Below are 19,223 nucleotides of genomic sequence, written 5' to 3' on the forward strand. Positions count from 1 at the left end.
TGCACAGATGGCCCTTTAGCCTCTGGACTTGTCTCAGTGAAAATATTCACCAGTGACCAAACCCATCTGCATCCCCATGTCCTGGGGATTCCTAGAGGGTAGAGCCTAAGTATCTTTTGCACCACACTGTATGCCCAGGTGGGGGGAATGCACCTGAGGTCCAAAGAGCAGCAGCTCTGGAGTGCAGACTGGCAGGGTTGGGGGAGGGGTCTCTGGGGCCCAGACTGCCCTGTGCATGCTGCCCACAGCCTTGAAGCCTTCACCCCTGAGCTATCACAGAAGGTACTGCCACTCTAGCACCACAAATGTGGCCCCTCAGAAGCCAGACTCCATTTCCTGCCCTCAACCCTTGGGATGACCTCTGAACACTTCCCGCTTTTAGCTGGAGCCCTCTTATCCCCAGGCCCCCATGAAACCACCACTTCCCTGCCCTTCTGGGCGGCCCATAGCTGCTTTGGAGGGACCTGAGAGGTCTCTGCATGAAGGGCAGAGCCTCAGCAGAACTGGGGTATTTGAATCAGTACCTTACTGCCACACTGGGCTGTCTGGTGGGGACAGTTCAGCCGGCATCCCGGGAGATCTCAAGCTGCCGGGATAGGCCACCTCCCTCCACAGGTGCCCTCTCTCAGGAGAGCCCAAAGGGGAGACAGGCAGTCTGGCCAGTGGGGCCCTGACAGCCCTCAGGAGGAGGGGCTGGCCAGTAGAAGGCCTCTGGTGCTCACAGCCAGGATCGAGAGGCGTTGGCTCAGGGGCTACGTGGATTCTCTAAAGACTACAGACACTGTTACAATCAAACTTTCGGTTTATTTTGAATAAACCAGTCAACTTTGAGATGACACTGCCTCAACTTTTTCTTTGAAGAAAACAAAGATCTGTAGTAAATCCATGAAAAGACTATGCTTATCTTCTATCCCTCGTAGGGCAGAAAACCCCCATCTGGCCTTTCCCTTCTTCCTGATGATGATGGACAGTCACTGGGGGCACAGAAGGCTGCAGGCTGGGCCACAGCTGGACCCTAGTGCACTCCGTAGCAGCTGGGCGATCAGGAAGGTGCCAGGTTGCCCCAGGTGTGGCTCATGGTACAGAGCTGCCACTCAGGTCCCATGGCACAGAGCTGCCACTCAGGTCCCATGGCACGGCAGGGACAGAGGGCACCAGGCTCCCCAACATGCCCACAGCGCTCGCACCCATCCTGGTCCTGTGGCAGGTGTTCACCTCACTCCGCTCCCCAGGGTCCACCTCTGGGTTCGCTGGCTACACCCCTCACTGCCCTCCCGCCCCAGCCTACAGTCCCTCCCCTGCAGATATGCAGGGGACAGGAAGAGACAAAACCCAAGGGAGGAGAAGGGCGCCTGCAGCCAGCTGTGTCCCCCCATGTCACAGCTGTCCTCTGCCTTCAAAAGTCACACAGCTCACAGCCTCCACACCGCCTGGAACACTGTTGATGGGAAAATGTCCATCAAAGACTGTCCAATACCGTGGTCAGAGGGCCCCCTGAGCATGTCCTCCAGGTCAAGCCCTGCTGTGTGTAGACACTCTGCCAGCCTTAGAATGGAGGCCTTGAAGAAGCCACAGAGAGCCCAGGAACCACGAGGTAACTCTTCAAAGGCCCACGGGAGCAGGTTCAGTACAGGCTGGACCACACAGGCCACCTGCCTCTGTGCTCAAGTGCGTGGAAGCTGGCCCTGTTTCCTAGCCAGCCCTCCTAACGCAGGGACCAGGACCACAGACCAAGGGCTCCCTTGGCCACGGCCTCCCAGCCCCAAAGGCTGGTGTTCTCTGATGGCTGGAAGCAGGTGAGGGGGGGTACCCCAACCCCCAGAGGCCGCTGGACATGCTCCCAGTAATGTGAAAACAACTTATGCAAAGAAGGCCCCTGAGCTAGGAAACCCAGTGCCCAGGGGAGGGCCAGGCTCAGCTGAGAGCTGAAGTTCACCTGAGAGCGAGCATCAGGTGTGGCTGCATGTAGACCTGGTCAGAGCCGCACCACTGGAAGGCTGGCACAGGAGGTGCCAAGGCACTTATTTTAGGAAAATCTCCTTTAAACGTAGATCTCCACCTTGAGACACAGGGATGCCCTGAGCTGAACTGCTGCCCCTGGATCTGCTATGGGCTCCGGCCTCAGGAGCCAGATGCAGGCGAACTCCACTACCCACAATAAAGCTGGGTCCACAGATGGGGGCATCATCAGGGACGACGACACCCAGTGGCAAGACCCTGTTCTGCATCGTTGCCCCCAGCCAAGGATGCAAGGGCACCTGACCACAAAGGGCCACAGGCAGCAGGCAGGCCTGAGCCGTTGTCCCCGGGCCCCGGGACTTTGACACAGGCCGGTGCAGCTCCTCGCCGCGTGCTGCCCCTGCTCTTCCCTCGGGACTCCGGCTGCGGCCAGACGTGCATGACTCAGGCCTCTGGGGCGCCAGACCACGCTGGGCCTCCTGCCATGGACACTGCGGCACGGTGGGCGGGTGGCTTACGTTACCTCCTAGTAAAATAGCTAGAGGGTAAAACACTCCAATGCCAATTTATTTTTAAAAAGGGTTCTGTGTAATTCTGTGGTTTGCTTTTTTTTGTATAATTGTACAACCTTTGAAAATTACATGAGTTGTAATGATCTAGTACTATTAATAGTCACTCAGAAAAGACTCTCCCTCCCTCCCAACAACCACCCAGGGTGGATACAAGTCCTGAAAAGAGACCATGTCAATACGGTCTCTACCCCAGTAGAAACACAAAGCGAAAAGATGAGAAGAAAACAAATCCACTAAGAAGTGTGAGGCCGGCGTCTCTCCCGAGCAGGGCCAGGCTGCCAGGGCCGCGAGAGGCAGAGCCTGTGGCATGCAGACGGCAGCGGGCCCCAGCCCCAGCCCCGTGTGGCCGCCTGGGCCCCCTAGGTGTCGTGGAAGTCCTTCAGCAGGGTCCTCCTCCGCTGCTCTGCTATGTGCATCTGGTTCTCCAGGTCCTGCACCAGGGAAGCGGGTTGGGGCTGCACAGCCTAGTCCCGAGGGCGGGGGGCAGCCAGAGCCAGAAGCACCAAGCCCGGGACTCTGAGGGCAGAGTGCTGCCCTCCCCACCCTTCAGAGCAGCTGCTTCCAGCCCGCGTGCCAACGACCCCGTGCCTGTCGACGGGCCAGCTCCCCTCGCCTGCAGAGGCCCCAGGACGGCAGCCGCACTCACCCCTCGGTCATAGCTGTCTGCTCGCTCCACTTTCCATGACAGGTTTTCGATCTCAGCCTCAAGCTGAGCCTGCTGGTATTCAAACTGTATGGGCAGAGCAGGGGGGTCAAAAGGAGAGGGCGGTAGCTGGGCAGGGCCTGCAGATGGACGGGCAGACGCGGCACACCTCAGGCTCGCGTGGGCTGCAGACCGCCCAGGAACTCTTCAGAGAGCAAGCGTGTTCCTGTGCCCAGGCCAGAGTCCCACTGAAAGTGGGCATGCACAGCCCAAACGGCAGAGCCCCAAAGAAAGGGCAGGACCCCAGCCCCTGAAGGGAGAGCTCCCAGCAGACAGGGAGGCAGGCTGAAAAACAAGTCCACATGGGTTTTCACCAAGTACTTTATGTTCTCAGCCCTTCTACAAATGAGGAACCTTAAAAATAGTAAAAGCATTTGACATAGTAACTGTACACCCAAGCTTTATGCACCAAGATGTTCCTCCATGTCTTATGTGTTAGTGGAAATCAGAAACAATAAATGCCCAAATGACAGTGAGCACACAGTGGAGCGTTTGTTCATGCAGCTATTACAAAATGGTATTTCCTGGCCCGGCAAACAGCAACAGCTGTGACAAGCTGCTGTGTGACAAGCAAGTGAGCAAATACTAATTTTAGAAAGCTGGAAATGCTAACAGTGCTCATTTCTTTCTGGCAGAATCATAGACACTGTCAATGTTTTTCTGTGTTTCCAATATTTAAACAATGAAAAGTGATTTCCTTTGTCATCTGGCGGGGCAAACAGCCCCATATCAAGATGGAGAAGGAAACAAAGATGTAAGAAGCCCACTGTCGTTTAGGGACATGTGTGCAGGCTGTCCCCCCAAAGCACGGGCCCCCGGCTGGCCCTGGACCTTTTCTGCCCGCCACCCTCTAAATATGGCCATTTGGGGGCTGCAGTGTATCTGCCTTACTATGACAGAATGCCAGCCCCTGACGCCTACTTTGGCAATGCCTGGAGGAGGGGGGAGCTCTAAAATGGACCACTGTCCTGACGGTGGCCTTTCAATCACCCGGGTCTGATCCCCAGGGCCCTGTGAAGTGCTGGCAGACGAGGACCCGCCGAGGCAGGGTGGAGGGACTTGCCGCCTTACCAGCTTCTTCCGGGGTCCGGACTCCATGTAGTATGCATACGGGTACGTGTACTGCAGGGTGTAGCGGCACTGCAACACGAGAGGAGAAGGTGCCTGTGTCCCTGCTCGCCACCCACAGGCGTCTCATCTCAGCTGCTTTCACAGACCTCACCCCATCATGCAGATTTGCCTGGCTCTACAGGTATGGGCCTGAAGAAATGAGGCCAAGCCAAATAAAGGATGAATTGGGGGACAACGTGGGAAAAACTGAAACAAAAATGGTCACAGAACACCCACAGTTCCTTTTTCAAACTGTGATTCATTACCAGCAGCTGCCTCAATGGCTCTTCCCTCTTGAGTCGGACATCAGAGTCCACACATCTATCTCAATACTTGTCCAAAGACAATCTCTTATTTTCCTTTGAGTGATGCATGGATGGGACAAAAGAAGAAAAGGGCTCTGGCTTCCCCGCAGTTCCTTCCCTGCAGGCAGAGGCGGCGGAGTACTCTTCTTGGAAATGCTCTGGACACCCAGCAGAGGGCTGGGTCCTCAGCGGGCCAGGCCCAGCCCAGGGAACCGTGGACCCGTAAGCAGAAGCATGCAGGGCTGCACAGGGCACCGAACCCCTGCCCCTGACAGTGCCTCCCACCCACAGAGGTCTGGGCCTGACAGACCAGGCGTCCGACCGGGGCTCTGAAGAGGAGGCACAGACCTTGGCCAAGAGCTTGGCAGCATTCTGCAGGTACTGCCAGTCGATCCAAGTGCCCAGGTTATTCATGACCCTCTCCTGAATCTTCTCGTGAATCCTCTGGTATGTCTGTGCCTCCAGCTGCAAGCTCTTGTTGTGGTTTTCCCACTGCAGGGGGCAGAGGGGGGAGAGCTGCACGAGCCCCAGGAAGTGCAGAGGCCACACAGGAGCTCAGAAGGCACCCTGGCTGGGAGGGCCTGGCCACGGTCCCATCTGACCTCCGGGGACTGTGTGTCCTGGTGAGTGTGGGAGGGGACTTCTTCAGCTACCCTGAGGCCCACACAAAGCTAGCACCCCCAACTCCTGTGCTGGGGACAGATGTGCCATGCTCTGTGGGTTTCTGGAGGGCCTCCCCGGAGGACACTCCCACTCAATCTGGCAATCAGTCGGGCCCTCACTGTCCCTCAGCCCATCCATCAAGCAGGGCCAGCACCACATCCTTTGTTTTGGCTATGGCTGCCCTGTGAGCCCACAGCCACCCTGTGCAGGTGCCACCAGCACCACTGTGGGAGCCCCTTGCCCTGAGCGGGTGTGCATGCTGGCTCCAGCTTCCAGGCACTGGAGTTCTACCCCAGCGGGTCAGCTGGAGGAAGGCCACGTCGAGGGGCAGCCGAAGGTGGGGACACCTACCCTCTCAAAGTAGAACAAGTACTTCTTGAGGGCCTCCCTGGCCTGGGCCTGCTGGCTCTGGTTGACAATGTCCGGGTTCTCCTTGTAGCGACTGCACTCGTAGTACTCGCTGCCGTGGGTCTTCCAGTCCCCCAGGCACATCCAGCAGAAGTCTGCACAGACAGGTGAAGTGTCTCACCCCCTGCCCGGGCCCCGGGGCCTCGGAGCACACCCTGCCTCCTGAGGACCACCTGCCCAGCTCCTGTGCTAGAAGGCTCCGCACACAAAGTTGGGAATCAAGTCTTTCTCCCTTTCTCTTATTCTTAAAAAAATACAAAAAACAAAAAAACACATTTCTGGAAGACCTACAACTACACAGCAGCCCATACCCAGAACTGTGGCTCTGCTTCCATGGTGAAGAGGCAAGGAGAGAAAAACAAAGACCCGCGGCAGATGCCACACGTCCAAACAGCTCCTGCCGTCATGTGGAGAGGGGCCAGCAGAGTCTCTGAAGTCCCCAGTATGGGCTGAACCGTCTCCCAGGATTCACTCCCCAGGCTGGCTCACTGGCTTCCCAAAAGTGGCTCTTGTAAAATTTCGGGAAGCTAACTAAAGCCACATCCGGAGGCCCGAGGTCGCTGGCCTTTCCTCTCGGAAGCCTCTCCTTCTCGAGTTCCAGTGTGCTGGCTGCACTGCTAGGGCTGCCGGTCTAGGTGGTAAGCCCCACACATACAGCAACACAAGGGGTGGCAGCGAATTCTGCGGGCACATGTTTGGGGAGCACAGGGTGGCCTGGGCACTAGCGTGTCCACCGTGCTGCTGCTCTTTCAACTGCCTTACCCGCTGTCCAAGTGGACAGTTTGTGTTCCTTTCACTCAGACATGCAGAGGGACAGCAGGATGCCTGGGGGAGGCAGCCACATCCTCGGCCTACCCTCCTGCTGCACGTCAGAGCCACCGCTCCCTCCCGAGACCTGCCATGTTCACCCTGCTTAGAGTGGCTCCTGGGAGACACAGTAACAAGATGAGATGGACCCTTACAAAAAGAAGTTCTTGGCCTCCCAGTCAGCATCTCGGCAGTGCGTAAGAGACTTTGGGGGATGTATTTCCTAACTGAAGGAATTTTATTTCTTTACTTGATCTGGCAGGAAGGGAAGCAAAACCAACAGGCTCTAGACAACCTTCTGATAGACAGAGGCAGCCTGAAAAGCCACATCAAAGCCCCTCAAGAAGCTTTATAAAACCTCAAAAGAAAGTATTATTTACTGCCTTCAGTAAAACCATGTACAGCCTGCTCTAAAAGGTGTCCACAGGGCCACACGGATAAGTCCCATGCTACTGCCTTGGCAGAAATAAAAAGCACATGCTAGAGTCTTCCCAAACGAGTGAGGGTGCAGGAGGCGGCCTTACCTGGACTCTGTCTATACGTGTCAGCAAGATGGCAGCGTGACTACAGAGGGACCAGAAACTATAAACCCCGACAGCTGCCTGATGCTGCTTGTGACTGAAGTGCCGAGGCCCTTTGCTGGCTGTCACGTCAGTGCAAAGGTACTCACTAAACAAGCGGTGGAGGCTGCCACGGGCCAGCAGCACCCAGCCTAGGACTCACCGTGTTTGCACTTGGAGCATTGCTGTGAGAGGGAAGCAGAAGGGACATGTCAGGACCTGGCCGAAGCCACGGGCCGCGCGCAGAGGGCCAGCATCTGCTCACCATGTGATTGCAGCCTCCGTTCTTCTCGATGCAGATGTTGCATGCAGGACACTGGGGAGACAAAAGGGCACCATTAGGCTCGCGCGCTGCTGAGCCACGGCAAACACGCACTACACAGAAATCCCAGTGCACGAGCCCAGCAGCGAGCGCATGGCACGGGCACTTCTGGGGAGAGCACCTCATTTAAATGTGGCAGATTGCTGCAGCTAGAACAGCATTTCAAGGGAACAGATCAGCGTGTTTGGCTGTGTGACATTCTGAGCACCAGCTGAGCCCCGCCACATGCCCCACACGTGTCTCTGCCACAGGGCTGCTCAGAGTTAGCACCAACCGAGTTGGCAGAAAGCCTGCCAGCCCGGGAGGAATGCCAGACAGCACAGAGCTGCCACAGCAGACAGAGTGCTGCTTGGCCTGCCTCGACTTCTGTATCCAGCAGTGGGAGAGGAAACCACCGCTAAACCTGCTCACTCTCATCTGAGAGATGCCAGCAGCCCAGGTGGCAGTGCAGAGGTGAGCCTGACGCTGTGCCCTCCACTGCCATGAGGCCAACTGTGCTTCAGGCTGTCACAGTCACAGCTGTGTCTATACGTGTATCAACTCGGCACATGACCAGTACAGGGTATAGCCCCAGGTACCGAGTCGTCCAGGGCTCTGGCCTGGGTGTGCATCAGAGCCTTCTGTTTACTAGGTGTGGCTATCAGCCTCGTCCTTCCCTGTGCTGTTAAAGCCTAGAAGGCATTCAATAAAACCTGGTTTTCTTCTAATTGGTTCCCCTGTGTGTCCAACTGTTCCAGGCATTTCAGCATTTCATTAAAATGAATGCACCCAACGCACTTCACTTTACAATAAACTGCTGCCAACCGAAAAGTCTGGGTGAGGGTCTGTGGCCTCCAGCAAGGACCCTGGGTCTGCGCTCTCAGACGGCCCACCTGACCGAGCCTGGGAAGCACCAAGGGGAGCAGATCCATGGCAGGTAAGACACAGTCCTTACGTCTTTAGTGTGAGCACTAATGTAGTTGGCTGTCTCAGAGTCGTCCGCACACTTGGTGAGCCACTTCCGGATCGTGGTGCAGTCTGTGGGGGCGTGGTACATCTGGCGACACTTGAAACTTAAAACCAGAAAAGAGAAACATTCAAATGATCATTACGTTAGGATTCCAGATTTTTAATTTTCCTTCTCTCCAAGCCAACAGATCCTAAATCAGAGCTGGTCAAAGAGGTAAAGCCACCTCTCAAGGCCTTTGGGACTTTTACTTACCCAGGATCGTAGTAAAATTCTGTGTGAACTTTTCTTCAGTCTAAGCCCCTCTAAGACAAACTGTCAACATAACCAAATGAAATATTTCCGTTTTCACTGTCTTGTGTAGCATCAACCCTTCCTGCAAGAATGTCTAATTCAGAACTCAGCCTCCCAAAGGCCCAGTTAAATGCTCTGAGAAGGACACACTGGCTCAGACCCAAAGCAGGGCACTAGACCTCCTTCCGGAAGGCAGATGAGCCCGCAAGACGCACAAATGGCAGAGCACGGTGACCACAGGAGGCATGGCCACGCTGTTGGGCACTAAGGGAAGAAAACTGTCCTGACACTCATGGGGTGAGGCGCTCACACTGAATTCCCCTTTGTACAGCCAACATGCTGTGCAGGTGGTGGGGCTCAGGCAGATAGTAGCACACGCCCCAGGGACAGAAGCTCCTGCTCCGGGACAGAAGATGGAAAGCGGCTGCATGAGTGGCTCTTGGCCTCTGCAGAGCCACAGACCCTTTAGCTGTTTCTTCAAAGGCAGACACAGCACATCTTCCATGCAGTGTCTGTGAAGCCCCACCACGAACCCTCCAGCCAGGTGTGACTGCGGCGGACAGATGTAGACCTAATTATGACTGCCATTACCTTGCACCTCTTCCTCATGACAGTATCAATACACAGCCGTTGGGAGAATGAAGTTAGTAACAGGATCAGGGGAGTGCCTTTCCCCTTCAGTCCATGGCAGCCATTGCCCTCCTAGTCATCAATGCGACAAACTAAACCCCAAGCAGACGTGAACTACATTTATGAAACAGTGTTATAAAATCAGCCGAGAAAGGCTGAGGGAAAGATTAAAACACTGACAAGGCATAGCTTCCAGATACAGTAATATGTGAATTATCTGTGCAGGGGGATACGCCCCTCCCCTCTGCCCCAACACACAGTCTCCGGGCCTGGAATCTTAAAAGCACAAACCACAGCACATCTTCGAAGAATCCTGCCACTTTCTCATGTCCGACTGAGCACTATGGACAGCTCAAGGTCCATGAGGTGCCAGGGCGCACCCTGCCCTGCACAGCGGCCCCCTGGGAGCCATCTCTCCCGGGTGAAGCCTCACAGGGCACAGTGGCAGAGCTGCGTGAGGGTGCCGCGCAGCTGCACTCTCTTACCAGAAGACCTCGTTGCACCGGCTGCACTGTACACGGCGGGCTCTGGGCTCCTGTACATGGATCACCATGGGGCAGTCTGCGCCGGGGCACAGCTGGAGCTGGTAATGACTCTGTGAACACACCAAGGGGAGACGATGATGACAGCCCCTCCTTGGTGCCTCCAGCTTCGCCCTCTAAGTACTCAAGCGCGCCTGTTCTTGCAGCTGATGCTTTCTATCAGGCGCAATAGGGATCCAGGATGTGTGTGGTGAGGACCAGATATGAGGCAGACTGGACATGACCTTTGATATTTAGCTTTAAGTAGGTGGCACCTCACCAGAATGATGTAAGGTCAGCTCACAAAATGGAATACAGAACTGCATCTGTGAGATGGAAGTGCATCAGGCCCAGGCCTGGAGAGGAACAGCCCTATTAGCTCTGCATCTCAGGGTGTTACGCCAAGTGAGGTAAATCAGACACAAAGACAAAAAAAAAAAACCACCACCATATGATCTCACTTGCACATGGGAACTAAAAAACTAAATTCCAGGGAAAAAATTAATTAGTCATGGGGATAACAGTACAGCATGGGAAATAAAAAATAAAAACAAAAGAGCAACATAAAACAAAACTCAACTGATAGACACAGAGAGCAGACTGCTGGTTATCAGAGGGAAGAGGGCTAGGGGTGGATGAAATTGGTGAAGGGGACCAATTGTACACTGAAGACAGTAACGAGACTTACTGTGCCGATCACTTTGTAGTGTAAATTATCAAAGTATTATGTTGCACACTTGAAACTAATAATGTTATATACCAAGTTTACCTCAATTAAAAATAAAACAAGGGGCTCCACGACCCTCAGGCATCTGCCAAAGCAGCAAAGAGCACAAGGAGCAAGGCATTCCGTCCATCCTGTGGCCCATGTGTGCGGAGACTCAGCCCACCCATCAACCCAACAGGCTTAGGCCTAAAGGACAAGACGACCGCTGAGAGGCCGGGCAAGAGACGGACAGGCAGCCCGCCAGGGAAGGCCTCCAGAGCGGACAGGCTGGAGTCCTGGGCAGGTTTCCAAATCACGCAAGAGGTAGTACCCCTTCCCTGTGCTGGATCACACAGTGACCGAGCAGAGTGCCAGTGCCCCGGCGGACCTGCCTTGTGCTCAACCCCCCTGACACCACGGCCTGCGTGAGCCACTCTATAAAGTGGGGATGTCCAACCATTGTAAGGGGAAATCAAGGCTCAGAAACAAAACATCAGGTCGAAGGTAATACTGTGGGCAAGCACCAGCCATGGAACTCACTTCGTCAGCCTGGCTCCAGGGCCTCTGTTCTGTACTACCAGTGTTTTTCAAGTTTTTTTTAAAAGCCCCGGAGCCCTTTCATCACATGGCGGCACCTGATGGCCGTGGTGAGCACGCCACGGGAAGGAGACCCGGGAAGCCGGAGGGCACAGCAGGCCCAGCGCGCCATACCTCCACGTAGTCTCTGAAGAGGTAGCGCCTGTATTTGTCCCTCAACTCTTCGCTGGGCAGCAGTGGGAACACAAAGTCCTCTGGCGTTCGGAGCAGGCAGTCCTGAGCCATGCAGGAGACTCCTGTTGGGCAAAGACAACTGGTGGACAAGGGTTCTGCAGAGGACAAAACAGTGACCCAGTCACCCACCAAGTCAACAGACGAATCCAGGTTCCACACAGGGAGCCCTTGAAGCAGCAGAATTTATTCAAAGAAGAGAGAAATTAATATATTTGCACAGTGGTGCAAGTGGTGCAACCAAAATGTTACCCCAAATTACAGATGTATCTAACAAACATTTAAAAATCTTATCATTTAAAAACTCTTATAGGGTCCTGACTGACAGTGCAGGTTTGTGATGGGGAACATCAGGTGCCAGTTGCGACCACCACACAAGGAGGCTCTGCAGACAGAATCGCTGGGATGCCAGTTTAGCTTCAGCATCATGAAGCCACAGTACGAGTGGCACTCCTGCACACAGCCCTCACATCAGACCCATGTGTCACCTGGCCGGAGCAGACTCCCTGGGTGTCTGGGTCACGGCAGCCACTTGGGGAAGCAGAACAGGGCAGGCAGCCTGAGGATGGCTCCCCCAAACGCGAGCCCTGTGCTGGCACCAGCATTCACCTACGTGCCCAGCAACAGCCGTCCTCTTCTCGTTCTGTTCAGGACTTGGGGGGCTCTGACACACTCACCCACAGGTGCCCCCGGGCTCTGACACTCACCCACGCCCACGCCGTCCTTGACGAGCACCGAGCAGTGCTGTTCCCAGCAGCTGCGGCAGAACTGGTGCTGGCAGGCCAGAGATAGCAGATTTTCCTTCCGCACAAACTGCATGCACACTGCACAGTGGTGAGGGGGATGGGTGGCGGGGACCTGGGGAAGACACAGTGTGTGAGCCAGAGAGCAGCAGGGCCCCGTGGCACCTCTGCAGCCAGGTAAGCAGCCGGAAATGCCAGCCCCGCACCAGTGTCAGGATCGAGTGCAGTGCGCAGGCTCCGCGCACCCCCAGGGCTCTGAGCAGAAAGCACAGGCCAGGAAGGCTCCTGGAGGTGGCAGCCCTGAGCTGGGCTTGCAGATCCTGAGGATACGAGAGGCAGAGAGAAGGCTGAAGTAAGAATTTAGAGTAGTCTAAAATGTCAGGCTGAGTAACAGCTCAGGATTTTGTAACTGCCAAGGTCCTTAGAGGTCATTCAGGCCAACTTTTTTTAGAGGCCACTGGGTTCCCTTTTGTCCTGCTCCATGCAGCAGGCAGAGCTGCCTCAACAAGTACTGGCAGCCCAACCACAAAGCACAAAGGCTCCTGAGCTCGGGACCCTCCCACAGCCCACTCCGTGGCTTCACTCGCTGGAGACAGCGGCCTTCCCAGATCAGTATGCCCAAGACACAAAACATACAGTGTTGGCAAAGCTACAGCTCATCCGTGACACACCAGAGATGCCACATGCAATTAACTGGGCTGAGGAAGGTGCCTACAGAGGAGGAAACTCCTCTAGGATGGGGGCACGTCGCTGTAAAGCGTGAACCCCGGAGCCCACACTGTGCTGTCCATGGCAGGAAAAGACGGCCTGCAGGCCCAAAGCAGCCAGAGCCACAAACTGATGCACACCCCACCAGCTGGGCTCACACAAGGCTCCGGTCAGCTCCCTGCAGGCACAAGAAACCCCCGGGGAGAAGGCCTGTGTTCTCATGTGTACCCAGTGCACTCCTGGAGACTTTCTCCTACCAGGCTGGGGAAGTTATGTGGTGACCAGAGCCCCAGTCCACCCTCCTGAGAGCTCATTTCACAGGCACTTGCTGAGCTCCTAGACACACAGGAAGCTGCTGTGAAGAGATGGCTTCCCCACACAGCAGGCACGGCTGAAGAGGTGAGTGAGTCACTCACGCACCCATGGAAAGGGGTGAAGATCTAACTAGACGGGTGCGAAGGGGAGAGGTCAGAGGAGTCAGGCTTGTGAGGGACGGCTTGTGCCTGGGTCTTTAAAGGCAAGTTCCAGTCCCACAGCAAGTCTGGTACAGGACCGGACATTCCAGGGAGTGCACAAGCAGAGTGCACCAGACCCACAGGACGCAGGGGACCAGCACGGAGCCCCGCAGGACCAGAGTGCAGCTGTGTGTCAGCACGGGCCTGGAGCCGGGGAGGCCCAACAGCAGTGACTGACGCCCTGCTCAAACTACAGTGAGGAAGATTCAGGCCCATACTGGAGCAACTGTCTGAGGCATGTCACTATCAGTAAGGGAGGACACTTCCCAGAGAGAACACTGGGAGCCACAGCAAAGCCGTGTGTACCGGGGATCGCCCCTCACGCAGGACACACTCACATGTTTCGAAGGACTGGGCTGAACTCGAGCCTCAACGAGCAGCTGAGCAGAATTAGATTTGTATCTACAAAACAAAAAGCAGAAATAAAGGGAATCACACACTGAAGACAAACATTTTTCCCTCTCAACAAAAACAGAAGAGACCAACATGTGTTGCGGTCACACTTGAGTGTCTCCGCCTCTGTCTCCATAACCTCACCACAGAGCCAAGCTGTCTTTCACCTTAGCACAAATATTTTCTCTCTTTCAGTTTTTAGCTCATTTGGTATAAGAGTAATAACCCTGCCTTAAAGGGAATGAACCGTGAGAGAAATACGAATGAATCTCTGGATCTTTTCTGGAAAAATGGGAAGTATCTCTGTCTCTGCAGAACAGGAGAGGAGATCTTAAGGCACAGAAAATGCAAAGTGTGAAGGAAAACTCTGGCAAATTATGCTACACTGAAGAACTTGGGTTCACTGGAAGACACCATAAAGTGAAGAACCAGGCTATAAGCTGGAAGATAATTCAACATATATACATGATTGACAAAGGACTGATATTCAGAATAAGCAAAACAAAACCTCCTATAAGTTCATTGGAAAAGACAAAATAACAATTACAAAATGGACAAAAGACTGAAAAGGCATTTCAGAGAAGAGGAGGCACAAAAGGCCATTAAGCATATGCCAAGATGCTCGACCTCCTAAGGAATCTGGGACTTTGAGACTAAGAACAATTCGATGCCATTTATACCCACCAGAGTGTAAGACTTTTAAGTCTCACACTGTCAGAAACACTCATACACCACGGTCAGCATGAGACATGGTAAAGTACTGTGGAAAACACTTCAGCATATCTAGTAAAGCTGAAGAAACACACCCCCGACAGCCGGGCAAGTCACTTTTATAGTGAAGCCTAGAAAAATTATAGGCCACTAGGAGTCACGTACAAGAGTATTCTGAGCTGCATTATTTGTAATAGCAAAAAACTAAAACCTCACAAATGGTTTCTGACAGGAGGGTGGAGAGGATGTCCTAAAATGCAACTGTGTTAATTTAAAACAAAGAACACATACTGCATGAGTCCACATCTGTGAAGTCATAAACACATAAAGAACTAAAAGACACATAAAATTTAAGAATAAATAAGAAAATTATCAACACCAAATTCAAGATACTGGCCACTTTGGAGAGGAAGGAAGAGATGCAGCCCGGTAGGAACTGCGGCCAGAGGCCGCAGAGGGAGGGCCGGAAAGTTTCTTAAATTTGGGTGGACACTTAAAGAGTGTTTGCTTTACTATCCTTTAAAACCTACACACGTTACACACACAGGTGCATGCAAACATTTTGAAAAAGAAATATTTCATAATAAAAATTTAATTCCTTTCTGGAATGAGGGGTGGCATAAATACACTTAAAAATCAAAACAATCATTATGGGGCAATAAAAGTGCCACCCCAGACCCAGGAAAACCACGAGGAATCTGAGGAGGGAAGAGTCACATCTCGTATATGTGATTTCTTCACCCCACCTCATCAGAGTGACCCCTTCAATGTCCTACTTCTCACACTAGTAATCGCCTCGGTGTGGCCGCCCAGATCCCCGACCCCACATCAGGCCAGAGCGGACAGAGGCGCCGGAGCCCTAAGAGCAGGCGGGAGGGCGGCATCGACACGCTCAGCCCCACAGCAGAGCGGGTGAGCATGCAGCGATTCCCGAGCTCTGCTTCTCCTGGGAGGGCCGGGCTGTGCTCGCCGACTCAGCCACCCAAGCCATGGAGGAGGAAAGGCATGACCCCCTCTGCGGACGAATGGAGTCGTGCCGCACGAGAAGAGAAGCCTCTGGGGTGCGACACGGCACAGGGCTGGTGACCGGTGCTTCTCACACGGGCAATTCTGACCTCCAGGGGTTGCTGGCAGTGTATGGAGACATTTTCTATTTCACACCGCTGGGGGCACTACAGTACTGACTTCCCGGCAGAGGGCAAGGATTCTGCCAGACCTCCTGCAATTTACACAACAGTCTCCCCACAGCGAAGTGAGATCCAGCCCGGGATGTCAGTAGTGGGGAGGATGAGGCACGCTGTGCAGGCAGAGGCAGACGCCTCCGAGGGTGGGGCCTAGGACATCTCCCTGGAGGCACAGGAGAAGAACCCTTTCTCCAACAGCTTCGAAAACATGTTGAGACTCCCAAGATCTGTGCCTCCTGGAGGGGGTGGAAGGCTGGCCAACCTTTCCTAAGGTCATCTTCCAAATGTGGTGGTGCTCTCCCCACCTGACGTATCGAAAAGAAGGGACTGGAGATGCTGGCAAGTGTCACCGAGAAGGGCACTGCTTACAGATTAACAATGGGATGAAGGACGTGAACTAAAGTCACAGTACAGCAACAGGGATTTGGGAAAAGTATGGATCTATCTATATGATGAAATACTGTGCTGGCAATCAAACTGGGGCAGAAAAATATATGCTTACAACATGGGAAAATGTTCTCCATGTATTGAGAGAAAAAGGATATACGATATGATCCAGTGTTTTAAAAATATAATATGCACGTTGTTGGACACTCCGAAACGTGAACAATAGTTCCCACTGAGTGGGCAAAGATGAGTTACGGGTGTCACCCACACCCCCTGCCAAACACCTTACCTGTCCAGTATCTCTGCAACTTGCCAATGGAAATTAACTAATATAAGTTTAGCAACTGAATGCGATACCTGGAAAGAAGAGAGAGAAGGATCAGTTATAACCCTCCACGTTCTACCTGTGCTGAGAAACACACATCTGCGCCTGCAGCCGGCCCCGGCTGGATTCTCCGACTCTTCCTCCAGGTTCTCTGCCTCACCTTCCGAGTTCGCATTCTCCAAACTGCTGACTGACTGGATCTGACTTTTCCATCTTTGTTTTCACTAGTGATGCTTCTAGTGATGCTTCCAAGAAATCAGTTTTATCTGAACTTAAGCAAATACCACCCCATGTACAGTAAATAACCCAGCAGCCGACTTAAGCAGAACAGCTGTGGGCTCCCTCATGTGACATTTGCCCCCTACTTGGGAAGGGCACCTCTACCTGGGCCTGCTGCTTGCAATGACTCTCCAGGCGTGGACTTCCTATATAAATCCAGCAAACAAAACAAAGAACACCTGATTACAACCTATGAGCCCCAAAGGCAAGGACAACTGCAAAGTCTCTGGGCAGCTCTCCGGCCCCCGTTCTCTTTTAAAGCACATTGCTTATGGCTGTCAGAAAGTCTCAGATGGTGCTCTGGGCTGGTAAGTCCACCTCTGTAGATTTTTCTGAGGAAATGAAAGATGATATGTGCATCTCAGTGCCTTACAAGAGTAGAAAACCAGAAGTAACCTAAATGTTCAACAGAAAGGCACTGAACAGTATGCGACAGCCCCACTCCATGGACTACATGGTTGCTGACAAGAGGTTGCCCTTGTAAGTCTCCCTATGCAGAAAGCAGCTCAAGTTCTGATGTCAGGCTAAGGAAGCCAGTGGTAGAGTAGCAGGAACATGTGATGGCCACACTATCTTGTTAACCAGGGACGTAGTCCCCAGAGTGTCCAGACTAGGGTGGGGGCCACAGCAGAGGGAGTGTTTGGAGACCTAGATCAGGCTTCCCAGGAACAGTAGAGCACAACACGGGGGCACTGCCCCCTCAGGGAGAGCCAGGCACACACAGGACCATGGCGCCCTGCTCCTGGGATGAGCGTTCAAACAGGCTGCCAAGGACCTGTGAGGGGGTGAGCACCTGGTCCACAGGTTAAGAACTGCACCCCCACTCCTGAACTCAGGTCACTCCCTAAAGGAGACAGGGCACCCGCCTGTCCCAGGGCACAATCCGCGCCGAAGGCTGGGCTGTGAGCGCCTCCTGTCCTGCAGCCCAGGTACGCCTGGAGAAAACCCAGGACTGCGGATGGCTCACCTCACCAAGGGCGGGGATCCTTAATCCCCTTCCACACAGGTAAGAGGCACCGACCACACACGGTGCTATAGTGTTTTCTTGTCTGAGGCCTATGGAGACTTCATGCCGAGGAGTCCTGAACTACAACCTCTGAACTTCTTGTTGTGGAAATAACAAGGCCACTCATCCAACAAGACCACACGCCAAAGCAAAAAACGGAGACATTTCATTTAAACTTTGAGGACTGCTTCCACGCAGCTCTTGGCTACTGATGCCGTTTGGATGTGCCCCTTGCTGGAACATTTCTCCATCTCCTACCCAGAAGGGCCCACTCAGCCCTACACCACCGCGCTGTCCTGACTTCTACATGTCTCACCACGCAGAGGCTGCCAGGTGCCACCAAGGCACTGAGCTACTGAGGACACCCAGAGTCCCAGCCACGTCCAGCAGCTACCTGCCCGTATCAGCAGGGCAGCTTTGGTGGAGACTTCAAGCTAAAAGGAGGGATCAGGAGAACTCAGAACCACAGAGTCCAGAACTGGACTGGGCAAAGGGTGGCCACTCACATGCTGATAATTAAATAACATCATGCCTTTAATCTGTGGATTTTCTGATTGGAATTTCTCCACCATCCTGAAGAAACAGAATTTAACACTATCCTTGGTCTGCTCCCTCAATCTCAGCAGAGAGAGGAGGACCTGAGCAGAAAGCCTCAGGACCAGCCTGGTGCAGCCCGCCTATGGGACACGCCATGGCCCTCTGCTGGGGCCAAAAACTGCAGAGAGCCAAGTCCACTAATGACCACTCAGAATATCCCAGAGGAGCAGCTCTGGTGAAATAATGTGAAGGAGGCACATCTAGCACTTTATAAAATTGGCGGTGGATCCTCCCGATCCAGGACGTAGGAGACCACTACTTGCACACCCCCAGCAACCTCCCAGAGGGCAGAAAAGGGGGTGGGATGGCCAATACTTAGCCATCTTCAGCAGGAAGTCCAGGATGAACCTTGTGGATGACATTAGCCATCAGAGACTAAAGCTGTCACTCCTGAGTACACACAGCTGAGCTCTCTTGGCAAGCACTGCCCTAGTATTCACTCCACTGCTGTTTAACGCAAAGGACACCATCAGTAGAACAAAAAGGCATCCTACAATATGGGAGAATATATTCATAAATGACATATCCAATAAAGGGTTAAATCCAAAATACATAAAGAGCTCACATGCCTCAACACCCAAAAAGCAAATAACCCAATTAAAAAATGGGCAGAGGATCTGAACAGACACTTCTCCAAAGAAATTCAGATGGCCAACAGGCACACGAAAAGATGCTCCACATAGGTAGTCATCAGAGAAATGCAAATTAAAACCACAATGAGATATCACCCCATACCAGTCAGCATGGCCAACATCCAAAAGACAAGGAACAACAAATGCTGGCAAGGATGCGGAGAAAGGGGAACCCTCCTACACTGCTGGTAGGAATGTAAATTAGTACAACCATTGTGGAAAGCAATACGGAGGTTCCTCAAAAAACTAAAAACAGAAATACCATTTGACCCAGGAATTCCACTTCTAGGAATTTACCCAAAGAAAACAAGATCCCAGATTCAAAAAGACATATGCACCCCTATGTTTACTGCAGCACTATTTACAATGGCCAAGATATGGAAGCAACTTAAGTGCCCATCAGTAGATGAATGGATAAAGAAGATGTGGTACATATACAATGGAATACTATTCAACTATAAGAAGAAAA

General features: G+C 53.2%; 1 protein-coding gene across 6 annotated transcripts in view; it reads right to left on the reverse strand.

Moving 5' to 3' along the window:
- Positions 1-1,290: 1,290 nt before the first annotated feature.
- Positions 1,291-19,223, reverse strand: part of ARIH2 (ariadne RBR E3 ubiquitin protein ligase 2) — a 44,738-nt gene continuing 26,805 nt past the window's right edge. For 4 of the 6 annotated variants that reach the window (XM_036877628.2, XM_057487887.1, XM_057487885.1 and 1 more), the window contains 13 exons: positions 16,205-16,272; positions 13,579-13,642; positions 11,982-12,132; positions 11,218-11,339; positions 9,765-9,874; positions 8,344-8,461; positions 7,353-7,403; positions 7,251-7,272; positions 5,664-5,815; positions 4,998-5,141; positions 4,306-4,374; positions 3,178-3,261; positions 2,506-2,962 (listed from right to left, as the gene is read on the reverse strand). In XM_036877628.2, the coding sequence (XP_036733523.2) occupies positions 2,891-2,962; positions 3,178-3,261; positions 4,306-4,374; positions 4,998-5,141; positions 5,664-5,815; positions 7,251-7,272; positions 7,353-7,403; positions 8,344-8,461; positions 9,765-9,874; positions 11,218-11,339; positions 11,982-12,132; positions 13,579-13,642; positions 16,205-16,272 (1,227 nt within the window). In that variant the 3' untranslated portion in view covers positions 2,506-2,890. Of the gene's footprint in view, positions 1,439-2,505; positions 2,963-3,177; positions 3,262-4,305; positions 4,375-4,997; positions 5,142-5,663; positions 5,816-7,250; positions 7,273-7,352; positions 7,404-8,343; positions 8,462-9,764; positions 9,875-11,217; positions 11,340-11,981; positions 12,133-12,223; positions 12,345-13,578; positions 13,643-16,204; positions 16,273-19,223 lie in introns of those variants that run through there. The other 2 variants (XM_057487891.1, XM_036877629.2) reach the window with 2 other exon arrangements.

This window comes from Manis pentadactyla, chromosome 1 (assembly GCF_030020395.1).
Source record: "Manis pentadactyla isolate mManPen7 chromosome 1, mManPen7.hap1, whole genome shotgun sequence".
Classification (NCBI taxonomy): Eukaryota; Metazoa; Chordata; class Mammalia; order Pholidota; family Manidae; genus Manis; species Manis pentadactyla.